Source organism: Cricetulus griseus, chromosome X (assembly GCF_003668045.3).
Source record: "Cricetulus griseus strain 17A/GY chromosome X, alternate assembly CriGri-PICRH-1.0, whole genome shotgun sequence".
Classification (NCBI taxonomy): Eukaryota; Metazoa; Chordata; class Mammalia; order Rodentia; family Cricetidae; genus Cricetulus; species Cricetulus griseus.
The window spans coordinates 12646113-12669664 of NC_048604.1; the positions used below are offsets into that span (position 1 = coordinate 12646113).

Below are 23552 nucleotides of genomic sequence, written 5' to 3' on the forward strand. Positions count from 1 at the left end.
ACAAGTATGGAATGTGCATCATACACAAGCCAGACAAAGATGATTTTTTGTTTTATGTTTGAGTAGGTAAAATATATGTCACCTGTCTTGTAGTTTTTCAAGGTTTATTTCTTTATGTCTGTAGCCAGGATTTTCAGGGACCATCCCCTGGTAAAATCTGATCTCTATCAATGTTGAATAAATCCACAAACTTTTGTTTTCTATGGAAACAAAAGCATAACCTTTTCCCCAATGTAACATATTTTTTACTTCCATTTTGAAGTTAAGACATTTTTGAAATATATAGGTTTGTTTAATTTAATAGTTTTTATAATCCAGTGTCTCACATCAGCTATTGTTTGCTCATCATTCCAAAAAAATTTAAAGTCAATACATCACCATACAGGATCCAGTGTATTTCACATTTTTATATGGCCTATCCTTTTTATCTTATTTTATTCTCTCTTTAAAGATTTTATCTAATTATTAATAAACTATTTTTTCTATGACTGCCTATACCCATTTTCTTTTCTTTTTTAAGCCTACACACATTTTTAAAAACTTACTATCACCTGTTTAGAGTTTTTTTCCATCTGGACCCTTTTTACTGTAATCTTTACTCTCTGCATGAATAAAACTTAAACCACCACGCAGCTTAGCTCATGGTGAGCTGGTGGCTCAAGCTTACAGGCAGTGGCTGGCTGGGAAATGTATCTCTATACGGAGACCAGCATGAGACTCTGTGGGACTAGGAAGCTGCATTTGGTTCCATATTTTGTGTGTTTGGACCCCTTTTTAAAAAAAGCTTTCTCACGTCTTTTGTGGGATTATGTGTTCCTATGCTAGACATCTTTTGTAGTCAGACTTTTTTGTTGGGACCAGTGGCTCCCCAATAATGATGCAGAGAATGATTAATTCTGAAAGCTAGGCTGATAGCTTAGGCTTGTTTCTAACTAGTTTTTATAACTTAAATTAACCCATTTCTATTAATTTACTTTCTGCATTGTGGCTTTATTACCTCATTTCTGTAATGTCTACCCTTCTAGCTCTGATTCTGGCTGGTAACTCTGCCCTTTTTCTTTCCAGCATTCTCTCTGCCCTCATAATCTTGCTAAGTAGTGGCCATTTAGCTCTTTTATTAAACCAATTAGAGTAATACATCTTTACAGTTTATAGAAAGATTATTCTACAACACTAGTATGCTGATTTAGAGTCTTAGGAGTGATGTAGCTGGGTTGTATGGTAGTTCTAATTTTAATTTTTAAAAATACATGTATGTGTGTATTTTCCATGTGTTTGCATGACTACACATGTGTGCCTGGGGTGAGGGTCATTTTTTAGGTGCCATCCATCTTGGATTTTTGAGACAGAGTCTCTGATTTGCTTGGAAAAAGCTAAGTAGGGTAGGCTAACTGTCCACCAAGCATCAAAGAACTGCCTATCTCCTCCTCTGTATTGGGATTATAAGTACATACATGCTGCAAGCCACCATGCACATCTTTGTTTTTAAGTTTTTAAAATGCGGATTCTAGTGTATCTAACTCAGGTCTTCATACTTGCAAAGCAAATAGGTTTTCCACTGAGCTATCATCCTAGCCCAAGATTCAGTTATTTCAGGAACTCCCATACTGGTTTTCACAGTGGCCGTGTGTACCCGTTAACAATTTTCTGTGCTTTCTGAGTTACTTTTAATGGAATCCTGATTTTTGTTTCAGAAATTCTTTTTCAGTTATCTATATGAAGTTAATAATAGATTTTCCTTTTAAAGTAGTTTTCTTCGCTCTGCATAGTTCCAACTACATTCAAATTGCTTTTTCATTCTTTTTCTTCATTAGCGCCTGACACTTATCTTGGATGCTGTCCTGAAATGTCTGTTAATTGCCGTTTGGTTACATGAGGGACAAGCACATGAAATCTGATTCAAAGTTTCTTGTGCATTTCTGGGTTTATTGAGAATGGTCCCCAGTCTTGGATTTTTTGTCTCTAGTTGTTTCCTTTGGTGTGCTAGGGAGAGATGGGGGCACTTTCTTAATACGTCTATCATTCTCTTCAGCTGCTTAGATCCTCCAAACTGCTGTTCAATAGAAACATAATTGGTCTGCCATTGTGCTTGAGGAAAAGGATGTGAGTTTCAAAGTTGTTAGATATATAGAGAGTCAACTCTCCTTGCCTTCAGTATGGTGATCTGAAATCAGTTGAACCTTATATCCTTTAGCCCAGAGGCCCTCTGTTTTACTATTTTATAGAGAATAATTCTTCTGCTGTGTGTGTATGTGTGTGCAATAAATACTCAGTTGTGCTTATTGCAGCTTTTAATTTTTTCTCCATTTTTTAATTTAAATTAGAAAGAAGATTGTTTTACATATCAATCCCAGTTCCCTCCCCTCCTCCCCTGCCCCCCACTACCACCTTACCTATCCCATACCCTTTCTGCTCCCCAGGGAGAGTGAGGCGTTCCATGGGGGGGGTCTTCAGAGTCTGTCATATCCTTTGGGATAGGGCCTAGGCCCTCCCCCTTGTGTGTAGGCTGAGGGAGTATCCCTCTATGAGAAATGGGCTCCCCAAATCCATTCCTGTGTTAGGGATAAGTACTGATCTACTACAAAAGGCCCCATATATGTATGAGGCCTCCTCACTGACACCCACATTCATAGGGTCTGAATCAGTTCCATTCTGGCTTCCCAGTGATCAGTCTAGATTTTAATGTCTATTCAATTTTTGTTTTGGTAATAAGGTTATTAAGATGAAAATAAGATATTACAAACATTATCCCTTTCAAGCAGCAGTTCTCAACCTTCCTAATGCTGTGACCCTTTAATACAGTTCCTCATGTTGATGGTCTAGACAGTGGTTCTCACCCTTCCTAATGCTGTGACCCTTTAATACAGATCCTCATGTTGATGGTCTAGACAGTGGTTCTCACCCTTCCTAATGCTGTGACCCTTTAATACAGTTCCTCATGTTGATGGTCTAGACAGTGGCTCTCACCCTTCCTAATGCTGTGACCCTTTAATACAGTTCCTCATGCTGATGGTCTAGACAGTGGTTCTCACCCTTCCTAATGCTGTGACCCTTTAATACAGTTCCTCATGCTGATGGTCTAGACAGTGGTTCTCAACCTTCCTAATGCTGTGACCCTTTAATACAGTTCCTCATGTGGATGGTCCAGACAGTGGTTCTCACCCTTCCTAATGCTGTGACCCTTTAATACAGTTCCTCATGTTGATGGTCTAGACAGTGGTTCTCAACCTTCCTAATGCTGTGACCCTTTATATAGTTCCTTGTGTGTGTGGTGACCTCCAACCATAAAATTATTTTTGTTAGTTCTTCATAACTGTAAATTTGTTGCTGTTTTATTTCATAATGTAAATGTCTGATATATAGCACCCAAAGGGGTCGTAACCCACAGATTGAGAACCACATATTTCACATAATATTCATTTTTTATTTTATTCTTTTATTAGTTCAAATGAGGAACAAGCTTGCTTCACATGTCAATCCCTTCTTCACATAATATTTTTGAGCTTCATGCCATTGTGTATAGCAATACTTTACTATTTTTCTGCTTGAATATTTTGCTGAGTAGATAGATCATATTTGATTCATATAATCATTAGTTGATGGGCATTTGTCTTCTATCTTTTAACAGCTATTATACAGTTTTTTAAGAAATTTTATTATCTTATATTGTATATGTGTTTTTCCTGTATTCATGTTTGTGTACCGTGTGCATATAGTTCCCTCAAAGGCCAGAAGAGGATTTCATACTCCTTGGAACTCGAATTACAAGTGGTTGTGTACCCCCATGTGAGAGCTGGGAGTCTAATCCAGGTCCTCTGGAAGAGTAGCTAGTCCTTTTAACCATGTCCAGCCCTGTCACAAAACATTTAAGCAAATTCTTCTTTTTCTTTCCACTATACACCTAGGAATAAAATGGGTCATATGGCAACTCTATATTTAATGTTGAACAGAATGTTACTGAGTAGCCCTGAGTAACCTGGAATACATTGTATCGACCAGCTCAGCCTTGAACTCACAGAAATGGATCTGCTCCTGCTTCCTGAGTATTGGGATTAAATGCGTGAACCATCATGCTTGGTTACGTGTAATGGCTTGTTGTTGGACTGTTTCCATAGCGACTGTTGTTTTGCTTTACTACTAGAATGTGTGAGTTCTGATTGTCCCGCATCCTCACCAACAGTTGTTAGTGTCCGTTTCATAAATGCTGTGAGCTTTTCTCTCTCAGCGCTACTGGGTATTTCTTTGAGAAGGGTTAGGGGGCATTTTCTAACATAAAAAATGAGCTGTTTTTGGCCCTTTCCCCTTCTCAACTTGTAATTACATACCATGTGTGAAGTGACTTTTAAAGTTTTGCAAGTATTTTCTCCCTTCTCATTTTTTTTTTGTCTTGAGAAAAATATATATTTATCAGTGTAGTTGGGTTTCATGAAGGAGATGAAAATGCATGTCTCAGTCCATCATCTTTAAGTGTTGAGTGTTTATTCTTATTTGCATTGGATTATATGCAGTATTTATTCACATGTTGTGGATGGCCCTATTGTTGAATCAGGTATATCTTCTTCCCAGTCCTTTCATGGTATGCGCTTTCCACATGCACATTCATCCTACCCCCATCTCTTCTTAACGATAATCCCTTCACTGTTCCCAGGACCCAGTGTCATGACCCCTGTATTTATAGTGGCAGCAAGCCAATTACTGAATGAAATACAGCATCAGTTGATGAAGTCTGTATTTTTCTTGCGATCTTAAAAAATATTCTGTTCTCATACCCAGTCAGATTTATATTTAGTACAACCTATTTCTTTTCTGGGCCCTTGCCTGTAGAGCTGGTCTTTTGTTAATTTTCTTGGACATATTGAAGAACATTTTAATCATTCTAACCTACTGTCATTTCCTGCTTTCTGAAATTGTATGCAGTTCATACCAATGTGAATTTTTATACAGAAACCGTTTAGACTTTGAAATGCTGTAGTTTTCTGCCTTCTAAATCTATCCATCCACACATTCTTCCTTCCTTTTTTCCTTCCTTCCTTCCTTCCTTCCTTCCTTCCTTCCTTCCTTCCTTCCTTCCTTCCTTCTCCTTCCCCCTTCCTTTCTGTCTTCCTTTCTTTCCTTTCCCCTCTCCTCTCCCTCCTTTGTTTCTTCTTCACTCCATTTCTTTTTGAGATGGAACTCACTATGTAGACCAAGTTAGCCTAAAAACATCATAGAGACTAGCCTTTCTCTTGAGTGCTGGGATTGCATCAAATTTCAAAAATGATATTCATTGCAGATTTTCAGGTGTATTCTCATATTTTTGTACTATATGCAGTATCAGTTTTTTTCTACATGTAAGAAAGATTCATGTCTGGGGTCTAATTAATGAGCACTTGGTATTTTACAGGTACATGTATTTTTATTTATTAAAATTTTTAATGATTTATTTGTTTTTTTGTATCTGAGTATTTTAGCAGTACACACACACACACACACACACACACACACACACACACACACACACACACACACCCCATGTGTGTGTCTGTTGCCCATGGAAATCAAAGGAGGGCATTGGAGTCCTTGGAACTAGAGTAATGGATGTTTGTGAGTCACTGTGTGGGTTCTGAGAACTGAAACTTGGTCATATGGAAGAGTAGCAAATGCCTTTACTTCTGACCCATTTCTCCAGCCTTGGCATATGTCTTCTAAAAAATTACTTTTAAAATAAGCTTATGAATGAATTTTCATACATATTTTAATGAATTTTCATACATATTTTTGTTGTTTCCCTGTACCCTGCTTTATTTCTTGATTTAACATTTATTGATTATTATATTTTTCTGAGACAGAGTTTCTCTATTATGTAGCCCTGGATGTCCTAGAACTTGTTATGTAGACCAGGCTGTCCACAAGCTTACAGAAATCCACCTGCCTTTGCCTCCAGAATTCTGGTATTAAAGGTATACACCACCACTGCCCAGCTAATCATTTTCCTTTAATGACAGGAATGTCAACGAAAACTAAAACACCGACTTGGTCTGGATTCCTATTTGCTCAAACCAGTTCAACGAATCACTAAGTATCAGTTGCTTTTAAAGGTAATTACACGAGGCATTTGCTTATTTCTTTACTTTAAAAATGATTTTATGTGTATGTGTGTTTTGCTTGCATGTGTGTATATGTAGCTTGAATCTGTCTGGTACCCATGGAGGTCAGAAGAGGGCATCAGAGTTATAGAACCCAGGTACTCTGCAAGAACAGCCAGTGCTCTTAATCAATGAGCCATCTCTTCAGCTTCTACTTGACTTTCTTTTGGAATCAGATCTGGTAGTCATTTAAAAGGAAGTGGTTGACTAGAAAGCACCAGAAATAGGTTGAAGTAGAGGAATGGACAGATTTAGGTGTAAGATTTTTAGTGTGCTTTTTCATGGTGGTGTACAAACAACATAGGCAAGGTGATTAAGCTCTGAGTATATAGGTCTTGGTCCTCCATATCAGTTCTATCCATATTTAAGCACATTTTATAACAAAATTTTTTATATTGTTAAGATCTAACTATATACTCATTCATTTTAAGATTTTCAATGAAAAATGCAAATGACACTCCCCTACTTTTATGGGAAAGGACTGGTAGAATCTATGATGGAAAAATCCAACATAGTTTCTTTTAAAATGTGTTTCATGATACTTTATGCATCGTGAGTGACAAATTATTGTATGTAGAGGAGGGAAACTCGTGTAATTGCTTTGAAAACTAATCTCTGTGTTTTCCTAGTTCTGTTTTAGCTGTAAAAGCATTTTGAATGCCCTTTGTTTTATATTCTTTTGTCATTATTCTACTTCTTCCCCAATTTTGACACTGTTTATTAAATATAATGTTAATATGACAGACAATATGAAAGAAATTACTTTAAAAGTGACAGTATCTTTGGTTTCCTGCTCAAAAGCATATTAGCTCCAAATTATTCTTTTTGCAGCAGTTTTAATATGCAATATGCAAAGTTTAATTCTTAACTTGTAATTATAGGAGCTCTTAAAGTACAGCAATGATGGTGAAGGAACAGCTCAGTTGAAGGAGGCCCTTGATACAATGCTGGACTTACTGAAGTCAGTGAATGACTCCATGCATCAGATTGCAATCAATGGCTATCTTGTAAGTAAATTTGAGTGATGGCTGGAGTTTTAGGGGGTAGACTTGTCAGAATACCTTGTATTCAATTGGGAAATAATGAACAGAAGAGGCAGACAAATGGGAATAAATATATAAGCATTATTATTGATAATGCTAAGTGGGTAATTGGCTGCAGATCAGCAGCCAAATGGAATTTGATGAAATTTTCCTGGTCTGTAGCAGCCTGCTTTCAAGTCTGGAACTTGGGTCAACTAAGCAGACATACTGTCCCACAATTGCTACTTGCCCTAGGCTAGATATAGATATGAAGAAAAAGGACCCAGAACAGCTCCATCCAGAGTGTGGTAATGTATCATGTACCAATCAGGAATGAGGAAGAGATACGAGCATCACTCCAGCTGACATAACTCCACATGGGAAATGCCAAGAAGCCAAGGAAAAGGAAGGTTCTTTATGTGGCAACCTCACAGCAAATTTTAACTGTGAGACATAGTGTGGTTCAAAGTAAAACGTTATGATATGGTAAATGGCTAAAAAACAACCTTTTAGGAGAATTTCTCTTTTATTCTTTGTGGGTTTCACATCAGGCATTCAGTCCCACTTATCTCCCTGTTCCCGCATGCATCCTCCCTCTGCCCTTGCACCCCCCAAATCAAACAATTTGAAAAGAAAAAAAAAAACAAAAACCAAATAAAACAAAAACATAAAAAAGAAGAATTGTATCATGGAAGCTAGATGTGGCCTGTTGAGACAGTTTACCCTTTAGTATATACATCTTTACTTGCAAGTGTTTATTGCCACAAGTCATTGGTCTGGCAGGCGTCTGACTTTTGCTATACCACCTGATAATGGGCTGTCACTGGGACTACTCTTTGATACCCTATTGTCCTGTGTCATGGAGGTCCTGCTGTTTTGGATCCATAGGTTTGTCCTTTTCACATGCTGCAGCAGTTTCTAGATTTGGTGGATGTTGAGGTGGGCCAACCCATAGTCCTGGTTCTGGGCCTGGGTAGCTGGGTTGATCAGTTCACTAGATTTCTCTCATCGACATTACCTGGATGAGCTCTCCAGCACTGCCTCAGCTAGCTCACCCAGTGCAGCCTGCAGCAAAGAGTGGAGCCAGTTCACATTCTGTTGGGCTCTTAGGTCCAGGTCCCCCAGACTCGCACCATCAGCCAGCGCTACTGTTTAGCCCAGGGCGGGTGCAGAGCAGCCCTCTCTCCCCATTGCTGTAGGGCGCAAATGAGGGGACAGGGTTATCTCTCCTGCTCTCATACCCTCAGGGGTGGTTCACCTGGACCCCCCAACAACAGGGTCAGCTCTATTGTGCTCTCCAGGTGGGGTGTAGGGCCTGCTCTCCTGTGTGTGTGTTGTAGCTTGTGTAGGGCAGGGCTTGTTCTGTCAGCTGTGACTCCAGGGTCAGTTCTCTAGCTTGCCACAGGTAGCAAGGGGTGGAGTAGGGAAGGCACTTTTCCCACACCCACATCACTGCATGACAGACTTTTATGGGAGGCCCCATGCCCAGCAGCTGACAGCAAATACAAAAAGAACTCAAATGGCATTTTTGGAGGTTCTTTGTCTCATAATGTTTTGTCAGGTCATTTAAAAAATTTGTTCCATTACAGGTTCTTTGTGTATATATTATGGCTTCTAATTTTGTGTCTTTATGTCTGTACATGTGTGTCTCTGCATCTAGGTTTCTTGTGTCTCTGCTTCTATGTTTCTTGTGCTTCTTCTTCGACTCTTTTTCTTGTTTATTTCATTCTGTTCTGGTCTCTTTGTTTTTGTTTATTTTGTTTTATTATTATTCCTTAGATGCCTGTTTGTTTTCTAAGGGGTGACAGAAGGGATTCGAATCTGTATGGGAGGGATGGTGGGGAGGATCTAAGAGGAGTTGGGGAGTGGTAACTGTAGTCAGAATATATTGTCTAATGAACCATGTTTTCAACAAAAGATAATGAAGGGAAAAAAGGAAGCAGTTGGTTATATCCCTAACATTCATGACACTATTGCATCAATTGGCCTATTCTGCCATTTGATCATTATTGTAACTCACATGGTTGACAGCTGGTTAATGACAATTGACTACCCACCTAGCAGTCGACATAGCACCTTCTAGGACTATGAGAGTTATCCTCTAAGAGGTAAACCATCCAGGGCAGTACTAGATTAATTTATCCATTTCCTGTGACCAAAGTGTGATGGGCCCTCAGCAATAAAGTCTTATGCAATGATTTGAAAAAAAATAAAGCAGGCAAAATGTGCTTCAGAGTATTAGGTCAAGCTAAATACTAAGATGTCAATGTCTGATGCATGAATATAGCTCTGCCTTCTCTGAATTGGTTTTGATTTTTCATTCTAGGGAAATCTGAGTGATCTGGGCAAGATGATTCTTCAAGGTGCATTCAGTGTTTGGCTGGGACACCGGAAAGGTGCTACCAAAATGAAGGATTTTGCAAGATTCAAGCCCATGCAGAGACACATTTTCTTGTATGAGAAAGCTGTTATGTTTTGTAAGAGGCGTGTGGAATCTGGCGAAGGAGCTGATAGATACCCATCATATAGTTTTAAGCACTGCCTAAAAGTAAGAAAACTCACATTGTGTGATACAATATTTAACTTCACACCCCTCTGTTTAAAAGAATCAACAAAACCAAAGAAAACCAAATAATGCATGTGTGTTCCTGTGTGAGTACAGGTACATATATGCCACAGCACAACTTGGCAGGTCATAGGACACCTCAGATCTTGGTCCTCCCCTTCCACCTTGTTTGAAGCAAGGGGTCCTGTTGTTTACTGCTATGCACACCAGTCTTGCTGGCCCAAGAGCTTCCAGGGACTCTTCTGTCTCCACTTCCTATCTTGCTGTCAGACCACTAGAATGGTATACTACTGCGTCTAGCTTTGCATGGGTTTTGGGAGTCTGAAATCAAGACAAGGGGGTTTGGGCCCAGGTGCAGAGCTTTGATTCAACTCCCCCACCACTGTAGTCTCAGACATTCTCCAAGCTGGCCTTTGTGTCCTGGCACCTATGCATGCGCATTCTTCCATTGGTACTGGATAAAATTCTTGGGCTCGTTATCAAGAAGCTTTTGTTATAAGGGAAACAAGGAGGATAGGGTTTTCCCTTCCTCAGTACAGTTTTTAAAAGGGGAACTCTTGTGCTTAGCATATTCCTACCCTCCTTTCTTTGTCCCTCCTCTGTTCCTTAGCCCCATGCTTCCTGGGTATTCAAAGCTACCTACAGCTGAATCTTTCTCATGTATATTATGTGCTATTCTTTGGAATTATTTTCTTTTCTCTAGAAGCCAAATTGCCATTGTTTCCTGACATTATTAGTCTTGTGTTAAAATTAGGAGACAGTTGTTTGTGAAAGTCATTAGCAGCCCAGTAGTACTTCCAATTCATGTGAGGCTATAATAGGCAAATTTGGTTATTTTAAACCTAATGAATTTTACCTTTCAATTTTAATTTCTAAAAGCAACACATTTGTTTATAGAATAATTGGAAGATAGAAAATTCTTACCTTCAGTTCTCCAGTCACTACCATTTTAGTCATTTTGCATGAGTATTTTCTTTCATAGTTAGCCTTCCCAGTATATTTGAGAGCTGATGACAATTCAGCAGTGTTTATATTGACGGACCTGTCATGGGCTTGGGCACTTAGTTTAAGGAGGTTACCTGATAAACAGGCCAGACTTTTGATTTTCCTTGTACTGGTCAGCTGCCTCTAGCTGTATCTAGCAAAAGTCTACCCAGAGTCAACTCCCTGAGGATTTCCCATTGCCCATTTCATATTCAATTCCAAATCTACAGGAGCTCCACAGATTCTTTAAAACTCCAACCATATTTATCTCAACCATTCAGTTACTCTGAGTCTATATATCAGGGTTATTTATCATCAACTAAGAACCAAGACATTGTACTCTCTGACATGTTTTAGAACTTGCCATCTACATATGTACTCCTTGAAAAGGTACTTCATGTTTGTAGGCATGTTTGACATAAACCAATTTGATTCACATTCTGTTTGTGGGGTGATCTAGTGACTACCTAATGCAGAATTTCTTACTTGCTTTGATTTTCCATTTTATTTTAAATTTGATACAATGATAGGCATTTCAACAGAGTATTTCTGAAGTTCATTAAAGTAAAGAATGACTAATGAGGTAATGAAGCCAGAAGGATTACAATAGTTACCATGGAAACAGAAGTAGGAATTGATGCAAGAAACATTTCAATGGAAGGCAGACATAAGGGCTTAGTGACTTACCAGATACAGAAAATAAATACTACTTGACATTTAAAAGAAGAAAATCTGTCTGGTTTTTCTTTGGTTTTCTGATATATTTGTGTCTTTAATTGAAAAAAAAAAACTAGTCAGTGATGCCTGCAAAGTTTTGATAAAGATTCCTGGGAAAATGGTGATGCTGTAGACTAAGAAAGATAGAAGTTAGACTGTTTCTTCAGTCTTATTATGCTTGCTTCCTCTTGTTTTTTTCTCAAGAGAGTCTGTCATTACTGGTCAGTATGCCACTAAACAAAGCTGAACAACTTCTCTCTCCTGAAATGCATTTTTTGCCTTGACTGCATAACACCAAGCTGGAATTACACAGCCTCCTCAGGTCTTTCTAATGAATATGTACTCTAATACAAGCGCTTAACATCCATAGAAAAGCCACATGTCTGGTCACAGGCAATCAGAGAGGGATGTTGTTTCTTCAGATCCATTAGATCATGTGCTTACTTATTATCATCAACTGGTGTTTTAATTTAACACATAATAGTGCTAACTGTGTGTCACATAAAAACGGTTTGATTTCCAGGCAAGTCCCCAAATATATTTAATTAATCATGTGCTACATGGATTAGCAATGGGAAATAGCAAAACAGTTGCCATTCAAATACAGGAATGGATGGGAAGCAAGCCATCCATTCAAAGCTCATTATGAACTGGGGAGAGGGGCAAGGAGCCCGTCATTCAAGTGTCAATATTGGAGTTTAGGTCACTGCACCTGTGTCAAGTGCTATATGGTGTGGCTGCCACTTGTAATCTCAGTGCTAGGGGACCCCCAAAGCAACCTGGCTAGTTAAATTAGCTGGATCAGGTGAGCTTTGGGTTCAGCAAGAGACCTTGCATCAATAAATACCTGACATCAACCTCTGGTCTCCACATATGTACATATGTACCCATGTACATGTGAACATGTATACCCACATGCACACACAGCCACAAAATCTTATATGATCTGAACATGCTGTTTAATACTTACATCTCTGTATCAATTCTGTGCAATGCTTTACTGATTTTATGGTTGAAAATGGAATTTGAGAAAACTTGAGCTCCTTACACTGAGAGACATAGCTGATGAATGCTAGTGATGGATGGAGGTCCAGCCTGGACTTCTTTGATTCTGAAGTTTGTATGTCTGCTACCTATTGAGACAGTCATGTGATGAAACACAGTTCACTTTTGGAAAGGATAGAATGTAAGTATTCTTATATGTAAATATTTGAGCAAAGAGAGACTAGAGTGGTACAGGACAGATGTATTTGGGAACATTTGAAAGTAACTTTAGACTCTATCCAAGGTAGATGTCAGAGGCTCTTTAATTAAGATAGCTGAGTTGCATTTCTAAGTATAATTGCTTTCCTTTACCTTAATGCAGCAATCTTATTCGCACTACCCTTAATGTTTATTAGTTTTAATTAGGGTCATTTTGGGGGTTCACAAATGCAACAAAGTGTGATATTCCTTTAGACAATTAGGAAGGAATTGAAAGAAAAGAGGAAAGGCAGAGAAGAACTTAAAGAAAATGTTACCCAAGGGAGTGAATTCCTACACGGAATTAGCCAAGGTTAGCAGCAAACGGTGAAAGAAAATTGCATTGAGCACAAACCAATGTGAGGAGAAAGCAGTGGGAAGGAAGAGATGCTGTACACTACACAAGTCTCGCTGCCGTGACAAGGTCATCACTCTTGAGCTGCAGAGGAGTTGGTGCCGTGACAAGGTCATCACTCTTGAGCTGCAGAGGGATTGGTGGCATAGAAAGACCTCTGTGAACTTGGCTGGTCCTTCCCTGATCCATAAATTGGTATTTATAGGTCATAGGCAATCAATTGATATGGTCAATAATTACGTTAAAAAACATTGAAATTCATCAAGTTCAGGTGGCTTTTCATATTGATGTTTAATTAGTTTTACGTCTGACAGAATTTTGTTTTCATATTGTATAGTTAATTTCTAGCAGAATTCAACCTTACATAGGTTGCCTGGGTATTCAGAAGTATGACATTTATATTAGGAACTAGAATGGAGCATGGTATCTGAACTCTGAGTGCATATTTCCACAAAAATACTTAAGTCCTCGTGCCAATGGCTATGCCTTCCATTTCTTACTCATTGAAAATAAAATGTGTATTTTACTTAGGGGACACATTCTGTTGTCTTAGATTATGATAGAGCATGATGAATATAATTCCATATTTGCAATCAAATGCTCATGTAAATTTGGTTCTGTTTGTTGTAGATGGAAGACGCTGGAATCACGGAACATGTGAAAGGTGATAACCGCAAGTTTGAAATATGGTATGGTGAGAAGGAAGAAATTTACATTGTTCAGGTTAGTTACTCTTCTGGAAACCATTAAGACTTAAAATTTTCATTTATTTATTTATTTGTTTATTTAATGGCCCATCAATTTCAATTTGTTTTGTCCATGTATTCCTGGGTTTGGGGACAGCCACTGGAGAATGTTAAACCCACCAGAAGCCCCATTGTTGAAGAAAACTTGTTCTCTTTACCCCAGAAGCCAGTAACCATTCATTGTTCCTCCCTAAGGAATAGGGACTCCTTGATGGAATGTTGATTGGCTTCGTCTTCTTAGGTCTTGTGCAGGCATCCACAGCAGCTGCGAGTTCTTGAGTGGTTCTGTCATGTCCAGAAGATACTGTCTTGCTCTGGTTATCCCCAACCTCTTACAATTTTTCTGTCTTGTCTTCTGTGATGGTTTCTGAGCCTTTGGGAAAGAGTGTGACATAGAAGGCCATTTATGCCTGAGCACTCCACAATCAGTCTCTGCACTTGCAGCTGTTGCAAGTTTCTTTGTTACCCTCCCAACCCTGCACAAATAAACTTCTCTGATGAGCTCTGAGAGTTGCACTAAGGTAGATATTAATTTAGAGGGCAGTTTGAAATTGTGTCCAGTTAACAAAATAATACTAGTACGTCACCCCTGAAACTTATGAGCTCCCCAACCATGGATTCTTAACCAGCTTTGCAATACCAGTTTTCTCTAGTGGTGCAGGACTTAAATCTAATCAGAAAGAAGTCGGTTACCTCCATAGCATTCATGCTAAGGATTTTAGGGGTAAGCCAGCAGAGGGCAACAGATCCCTTGGAGCTGGAGTTAAAGCACATTGTGAGCTATCCCATGTGGGTGCTGGCTATCAAAGTCTGGTCCTCTGCAAGAGTAGTAGATGTTATTAACCACAGAGTCATCATCCCTCCAACATTTACATAAAAACTCTGTTACGTTTCCAACACTCATAATAAGCAGCTTACAACAATCTATAACCCCAGCTCGAGGGGAGTTTGACTCCTTTTGGTTTCCATGAACACCTAAGGCATATGGCATGTGGTATGCTTAACATACATGCGGGCAAACCACCCATGCACATTGAATACAAATAAATACATAGTTCTTTAAAAAATGATTTAAAAGAATCTGAGTTAATAAAAAAATGTTAGTCACCTTTCATAAAATCTCATGCCTTTCAATTCTAGCTGTTATACTTCTATAGAGGTTTTAGAGTAAGTCTTGAGTACCCTTTGTCATCAGCGTTTAAAGAACTTGTCATGATAGTTTAGATTAATTTCTTCCTTTGAAGCAACATAGTCAAGATTCTGGGCAGGTGTGCTCTGAGGCCCATCCTGTTTCAGGGAGGGGAGAACACTCAGGGCATTTCAAGATAGTGCTATGCCATTTTCATTTAGTCTTTGTGTCACGGCTTGTAGCTTATCTACATGTTATTATCTGTTACAGATGTTCAGGTTTTTTCTTGTTTCATTTTGTACTGATAGCAGTACATAAGCCCTTTTTGGCTTGCTTTATGATATAATAGTTGGTACCATATAACAAACTTACCTCATAAGCAATGGGAGAGTATTTAGGGGATCCATCATGTTAATATCAGGTTTTAAGATTATGTTATTAATTTTAGTTGTGGAAATATTAGAGCTTACTTTGTTTTTACCAAAATTGAAACAAAATGGTGTGTGTGTATGTGTGTGTGTGTGTGTGTGTGTGTGTGTGTGTGTGTGTGTTTGTGCATGTGCACATGCGTGTCTGTGTATATCTCTGCATTTCCTTCAGTTATCTGTTAAGGCAATTTTGTAATGATTTTGATTATAATAGCTCATCTAATCAGATGACTAAGATCAGCCACTTAAATGTTTTCAGAATTAAAAGGCTAGAATTTGAATCTGTTGTTTCATCAAACTCATGTTTGATTACATTCTTTATTATTATAAAAGCATTCTTTTCAAAAGGAAACATACTTTTCCCTTCTGTTTCAATTTTTAGGCTCCAAATATTGATGTGAAGATGTTATGGTTAAAAGAAATAAGAAACATTTTGTTGAAGCAGCAGGAACTTTTGACTGGTAATTTAATTTTTTTCTTTTATTGAAAATAGATTTTTTTCTCACACAATATATCCTGATTACAGTTTCTCCTCCCTCTACTCCTCCAAGTTCCTCCTCCCCTCCCCTCCCATCTGGCTTCACTCCCTTTCTTTGACTGGTAATTTCAAGCATTCATGCTTTATATGGAGAAGTACAATGACAACTCATTAGCTTGGATTTTGTGAAAAGTCTTCCTGGGAATGGGGCTGATGATTTAATAATATTGAAGGGATTGACTAAAATAAAAAGTAACATTGAGATTCAGAGAGCTAAATAAAGAATAACTAATTTAAACTCCAGGACGAGCCTTGGTGCTTCCGAACCAGTTGAGAATCACCAAGGTATCAATTTCTAGCCTTTCCCGGGAGGTGCCTGTGAGTAGATCCTCCCAGCACCAGTATTCAGTAAGGTTGCGAAGGAGAATTGGATGTACCTTTAACTTGTACTTAAGAAAAAGAGACTCTGTGTGTGTGTGTGTGTGTGTGTGTGTGTGTGTGTGTGTGTGTGTGTGTGTGTGTGTGTGTGTGTACATCTGCACCATGGTGAGCATGTGGAGATCAGAGGACCAATTGCGTTCTTCCTTGTTTGAGGCAAGACTTCTTTTCATTGTTCTACTGCTACATGAGACAGGATAGCTGGCCTTGGAGCTTTCAGGAATTGTCCTGTCTCTGCCCTCTATCTTACTGTATGAGTGCTGGGATTACAGACATGTGCTACTGAGCCAAGGTTTTTTTGTTTGTGTGTTTGTTTTTGTTAGTTTTAGAGTCTCAAACACAGGTCCTCATTCTTGTGCAGAAACTGCTTTGCCCACTGAGTGCCACGGCACGTCGGCCCCCAGCTTGTACTTTTTGGATAAAGCTATACACACTCTGGACTCTACAGATTTTAACCTCATACTGGCCTTTCTGTCTGCTGCTCAGGTCAATTTCCGAGAGAGAGAGAGAGAGAGAGAGAGAGAGAGAGGGAGAGAGAGAGAGAGAGAGAGAGAGAGAGAGAGAGAGAGAGAGAGAGAATGTGTGTGTTCATCTGCTTCTCTCCCTCCTTCTCCTCTACCCTCTTTAGTGTATGTGAAAATTTGTTGTGCTTTAAAGAAAAGAAACATGATCTCTAAATGATGCATAAGCTTTGTTTTATTGTACAGTTAAAAAAAAGCAAGATCATATAAGAAAACGGGATCGACTTTCCCAACATCATCATAAAGCTGAGTAAGTGATCATTTGTTTCAGAAATATAATTCTATATTTTAGATTACTTATTTCTCTGTATGTGTTTGAATATTTTGCCTACATGTACATATGTGTACCACATGTTTGCTTGGTACAAGGAGGTCAAAAGAGGGTGTTGGATTCCCTGAACCTGGAGTTACAAATGGTTCTTAGCCACTGTGTCGGTGATGGGAACTGAACCTGTGTTCACTGCAAGGGCCAAAATTTTCCTAACCACTAGCAATGTCTTCAACTCCCAGAGATACCAAACAATTTATTTACAATATCTCAGACAACAAGCAGCCTTCTGTGATAGCAGTCACTCATTAGATAACAAAAACACACTGTTTTTCAGGTCTAAGCCACATTTTAGAGTCACATACTGACTAACAGTCCCTGTAAATTGCAAGGTTGTTTTTAAAACATTTAAGTGCTTTGCACTTGATTATGGGAAGAGTTGCATTCAAACTGAGGGTACACACGATGGTTCTCATTCATGGCTTTCTCTTTGGGGTGCTTTTGCTTACCTTCAGTCTGTCTGGAGAAACAGTATGAGAACAGCAGATGAAAGACTGGCTCACAGTGTGCATTCCCTTGATGAAGAAGCCTTGTTGGTGGCTTGGATTTCTTTGTGTTTAGTTAAGACATGGCTCTAGGAAATGAAGTGAGCCTGAAGTCCTTCAGGATGGTGGCAGTTGGACATGGTAGCTCAGCACTACCATTTTACAACTCTGATCTTGGCGTTCTGCCTCCAACCATCTTATAAGCTGCACTCTGCATGTGAATGTACACAGAGAGGTTCCATGTCACTTCCGAATCCTGGGCACAGAGTTCATAGTAGCTGCATGGTACAGGGAGCACTGACTGACTTCCTAGATACACTGGTTTTTTTCTTTTGTCACACATATGTCCAAGAGGTCTCTAAAACCTGAGGCAGCACATGATTTTCATCAGGATCATTAGGAGAACCAAGGTACTTTGAAGATCTTTTTCTGGCAGAGTTCATGACATTCAAACACAGAAGTGAAGACTTTGTTGTATGCAGTAGTTGCTATAACACTGGCTGGTGCAAACTTAAGAGTGGGAATCAGGTTAAAATTTCACCTACATATTTATGCATACCTTAACTGACATATTAAGATAAAAACACAGATTGTACATGCACAACTGTCTTGGGCCTACAAGGGAGCAGTATTATCTTTGCATAAAAGGAGTGTGCTGGCTTGAATCCTAGGACTTAAGCTCTTGAAGCTGTTTTATATTATCAGCTATTGTAAAGACTTAAATCAGGGCACATCAGCTATTGGAATGGATTTTCAGCTTATTGTTACCTCATAGTATTAGCATAGAGCATTTTAATTTCTCACTATTCTAAGACTATGCCAAAACTCACCTATTTTTATATGTGGCTTTTTCAGAAAGCAAGAGGAAGATCTTGCAAATGCTGTGGAATTGGAAGCAGAGGCAGGAGCAGAGGTGGAACAAGCCAGTGGCATGGTGGTGGTCAGGGAGGCAGTTGTGCCAGATCAGGCAGAAGTAAATTCTGCAGGTATGTGTCTTGGTTATCTGAAGAAGAGATTTATAACTATACGAGTTTTAACTCCTGTTGCTAAATTGGAAAGAATCAAGCCATGTGTTGTTTTTGTATAAAAAGAAAGTTAACCTGCCTTAGAAGGCTTCCATTTTTTGCACCTGAAAAACACTCTGGTGGACACAGCAGAGCACTGTTTGTAAAAGTGTGGGCCCGGGCCAGTAACATTAGCATTGCCTGGGAACTTGTTTTATAGAAGACAATTTTTGGGGAGTGTCTCTGCCTCAAATCATCTGAAGCAGAAGCTTTGGGTGTGAGACCCAGCTACCTGACTTTCGAGCAACTTTCTGTATAATGCTGCTCCATGCTCAAGTTTGAGAACTTTTACAATAGAGGACACAGGAATGAACACAGCACAGATACTAGCTTCAATGGATATATTGTTTATTTTGTGACTAGAGCTGAAAAATTTGCTTTCTTATGAGAATTGTGTGATTTGAAATGACTGTACACAATGCATATGATTCACCAAATGTTAACATGATCTGGACATCAGGAATTTTGTAGAGTTGCATTTGAGGTCTAATGAGTTGTCATCTTTCCAGTGCAATTAAAGTGGAATGTGGTAACTGGCATAATAAGGAGGTATAAAGATATCCATTGTTCCATTGGGAACAATGGATAGACTCCCTGAGAAATGCCAAATACTCAGGACTTAATATAATAAATAGTCCTTAATCCTACTAGTCGAGGGGGAACAAGTAATGGTGACTGTGTTCAGTTTTTAGTTTTCCATTTAGAGGTTAGTTCCTTCAGATCATTATGTTGTGACTCCCAACCCCAGCAGCAAAGAGAGAGCAACGCCATCACTTGACAGGTATGGAAATCATACCAGAGAAGGCTGATATAGTATTTCCAAGGTGACATGAACAGTTTCCTATAGCCAATATGGGAGTCTGTAAGTTTGTGACTTAGATTTTGTCCTAGTTTCTTTTCTGTTGCTGTGATGATGTATCTTGACAAATACAATTGGGAGAGGTTGTCTATTACAGTTTACAATTCCCAGTTACAGTCCACCATAGAAGAGAAGTCTCAGTTGTAGAGTTTGAAACAGCTAGGTGCATCCTCCCCACAGTCAGGAAGCAAAGAGAAGTAAATGCATTCATGCTGCTTGCTTGCATGAATAGTTTGCTTAGATGGCTTTCTTTTTGCTTATAAAGCCCAGTGTTCCAAGCCAAAAAATGATTCTGCCCACTTTCAGGCTAGGTCTTACCACACCAATTAAAGAAATTCCCCACAGACTTGCCCATCGGCCAATGTGATCTAGCCAACCTCTCACTGAGACTGTGTCTGCCCATGTGAGTCTAGGTTGTGTCAAGTTGACAATTAAAACTAAAGATCACAGATTATTTCATCAAAATCAGTTTAATTCTAAGAGAGAGAGATCTCATACCTCCTATCTACTAGCTTATTATTTTGGCAGGGGGATATTTGGTCTTACTATGTAGTACTGGTTGGCCTGGAACCTACTATTTAGACCAGGCTAGCCTTGGACTTGTAGAGATCTACCTGCCTCTGCCTTCTGCATCCTGGGATCAAAGGTGTGCACTACCACACCTGGCTACATGCAGGCTCTTATAAGGCATGGGATATGTAATGCACAATCTCTGCCTACTAAGAGAGATAATCCAAGACAAAATAATATTAACACCAGGCAGTACTTAATTGAATGTAATAAATAAAATATTATAGAAAGAATATTCAGAATCTTTTTTTTTTGTAGAGAGGAGGCAAGAAAGATAATATATTCTGAAAATGTTTAACATTAAATTTTTGGATTTTTCAAGACAGTGTTTCTCTGTGTGTAGCTCTGGCTGTCCTGGAACTTGCTTCATAGACCAGGCTGGCCTCGAACTCACAGGGACCTCTTGCTTCTACTTCTCAAGTGCTGGGATTAAAGGCGTGTGCACCTACCACCTGATTAACATTACTTTTAATAATGTCCACCAACCCCAACCTCCAACCATTCTGAAATGTCAAAGAAGTATATTGTAGTCCACGTCCTTTCTGAAATGTCAAATGCAAAAGTGGTGCAACCTAAGTGCAATTTTATTATGTAGAGCAAGGCCGTAATATTGGTGCATTGAAGGTCACAGCTTCAACTGTAACAGTGGGTTTGCTTCTCCTGTGGTGGAGAACCAGACCCTTTAAGTAACTGCTGTGCTTGTCATTTTTCTTCTAGCTTGGACGCGGACGCCAGTATCTGTGGAAGGCCATGGAGCAGCCACAGAATGTTCAAACAACTATTCCTACCCAACTTATAATGACAATGGAGAAGATAGGCCACAGACGGTTAGTATGACATCCAAATTGCCGAGGCAGTTTACTGATGAAACAAGTAGGGCACATAAAGAACAACTTTTTTGTCAGGATCCTTGAGGGTTATTGAGTATATTCCGTATTATATATCCAAATGAAATGACTCAAAGTGAGTCTTCTAAGGAGTCACTAATCACTTCTCTTTATGTAGAAAGCATCTCAGTTACACATGGAACACTACTGAAGTTAGTTAAATAATCAGTTTTCGAATGTCTACAAATACATAGTATGATTGTTATTTTTTTCCCAGGCTGGATCTTTTTATGGTGGCCTAGGCTGGTCTCCTGCCTTAGGCTATCAAGTGCTAGGATTATAAATGTGTGATTTCACTACCATCTCAATTTTGGATTTTTTTTTAAGTAAGGTGTTTATACACTTCTCTGTGTATATGAAATTTTTCTTCAAGAGTAATATTTGAAATTATACATTCACAAGAAATTAACAAAAATACTGCTGAAATGTCTTGTGTTCTCTTCCCCTAGTTATCCTAGTGGTAACGTCTTCTATAATTAGAGGACAATACCAAATCTTAGGAATTGACATCAATGCTGGTCATAGACTTTCCTCAGATGTCACCAGTTTTCCATGTACTTTCATGTGTGTGTATATGTATTTCTGTGTACTTTTGTTCATAGCTGTGTTTTCTACTTAAGTATGAGGGATAGACAGAGATGCAACCAAGTTTCAATATACTTTAGTTTCTCAATACAATAGTTTCTCAATTAATATTAGCAGTATTAGTGTGAGAAAGGCTAAACTTTTTAGCTATGATTTATAGAGGAAGAAATTAATTGCTGGCAAGAGATTTGTCATAATTTTCTATATTAGCAGTTCTCACATTTTGAATGACAAAATGCTTTCTGTTCCTAAAATTGAGCACTTTAATATGTAAGTGGCTGGAGAGATGGCTTAGCAGTTGAGAGCACTGGCTTCTCTTCTGGAGGACCTGGGTTTGATATGCAGCACTCACATGGTAAATCCCAACCATCTGTAACTCCAGTTACAGGGGATCTGCTGCCCTCTTCTGGCCTCCAAGAGCTACAGGCATATATAATATACATACAAGTTTTAAAGAATAACTTATTCATTATGTAAGTTGTATCTATTGAAATGTACTTTATAATACATTAAAAATGAGAAATAACAAAGATTTAAATTAGGAAACCTACTATAATTTTGAGTAAATATAATTTTTATTATAGAGTGACTTTTTTAAGGTTAAAAAGTAGTAAGAAAGAAAGCACTCTTTCAAATATCTTTAACATCTGACTTATTTAAAGTCATCCTGAGCTGGGCATGGTGGCACTTACTTTTAATGCCAGCACTCAGGAGGGAGTAACTGGTGGGTCTCTGAGTTCAATGCCAGCCTGGTCTACAAAGAGAGTTGCAGGACAGTCAGGACTACACAGAGAAACCCCGTATCAACAAAACAAAACAACAACAAAAAAGACATCCTGCTTCTCTTGTGGTTTTGAATCCAATTTGTTCTACTATCTTATATCAGATAAACTGTACAAAACTCCTGTACACGTTTGTGAATAAGAGTAAAAGAGGCAAATAATATCATTATGCAAACCTGACCTTCCAGACCTATTGAATGGCTCTCAGTTACAAAGCCTAAATGGTCTATATCCTATAATTTGCAACCTACTGGTTTATAACTATTATAATAATAAGGGACAGTTCCTTAATTTGTATTATTGGTAGATGAATTAGATTGGATGAGTTGATCAGATGTGAGCAGTCAGAGGAAACCATTTGGTATTTGAACACTGCCTGCAGATAGTCGAGAAGGCTTGTCAGAACCTGGTCTTCTAGAATTTTTCCAGTTCTGGAGTCAGAAAATAAAGCAAGTCTGCAAAACTGATCAGTGCTTTAATCATAGGATTTGGGAATTAGAGTTCCTCTTTGAATACCTTCCTGAGTCATGGTACAGAGGCAAACGTATAAAAGAGCAATGTGGTACAGCCCACAACCCCTCACCTTAAATGTAAAAGATGTTATGTGTCTCAAATGGGGTAGACGATGTTCTTAAGGATGACACCTGATCTCCTCTGGCCTCTGCATGCGTGTGCACAAACATACATATTCATCCACATCCACACACTTGCAACCCACACACATGGACCTATACACAATATGAACATACATATATATGCATTAAAATAGAAGTTGAATGGAGCTGTTCATTTGGCTTCACTTTACAAAGACAGAAATTGAGAAGCAAGCCAGTTGTGCTAGTGTGTGTTTGTAATCCCATCACTGGGAAGGCTGAAGCAAGAGGGCTGGGAATTTGAGGCCAGCCTGGGCTATATAGTTAGTTCAAGACCAGCCTGCTTCAGAAAGACAGACAGACAGATACACACCCACCCCAAAACAAAAAGCCCTGAGAAATAATGGGTTCCATTTCTATTACAGAGAGCTGTGTCGGAGGTGTCCTTTCTGCTGTAAAGAAGCTACTGTGTCAACTGGCAAGTTGATCTTGCCCACCTGCTACCCAGCCCATGTGGAAAAAACAACACTCAAAAAGACTTTCAGCCCAAATGATGGGGATTTTTTCCAGGTTATTTTATTTGAACTTGCGAAAAACCAACAGCATATACTTTCTTCCCCTTCTCTTAAAAGCATTTTACTCTTTATT

The 23552-nt window shown here is 38.8% G+C and overlaps 1 protein-coding gene across 1 annotated transcript in view; it reads left to right on the forward strand.

The window, feature by feature from the left end:
- Mcf2 (MCF.2 cell line derived transforming sequence) overlaps window positions 1–23552 on the forward strand; it is a 95823-nt gene that overhangs the window by 55390 nt on the left and 16881 nt on the right. Inside the window, exons 20-27 of the mRNA XM_035450134.1 lie at window positions 5985–6077; window positions 7007–7132; window positions 9474–9695; window positions 13642–13734; window positions 15697–15775; window positions 16938–17001; window positions 18420–18550; window positions 20775–20884. Of these exons, the coding sequence (XP_035306025.1) occupies window positions 5985–6077; window positions 7007–7132; window positions 9474–9695; window positions 13642–13734; window positions 15697–15775; window positions 16938–17001; window positions 18420–18550; window positions 20775–20884 (918 nt within the window). The remainder of the gene's footprint in view (window positions 1–5984; window positions 6078–7006; window positions 7133–9473; window positions 9696–13641; window positions 13735–15696; window positions 15776–16937; window positions 17002–18419; window positions 18551–20774; window positions 20885–23552) is intronic.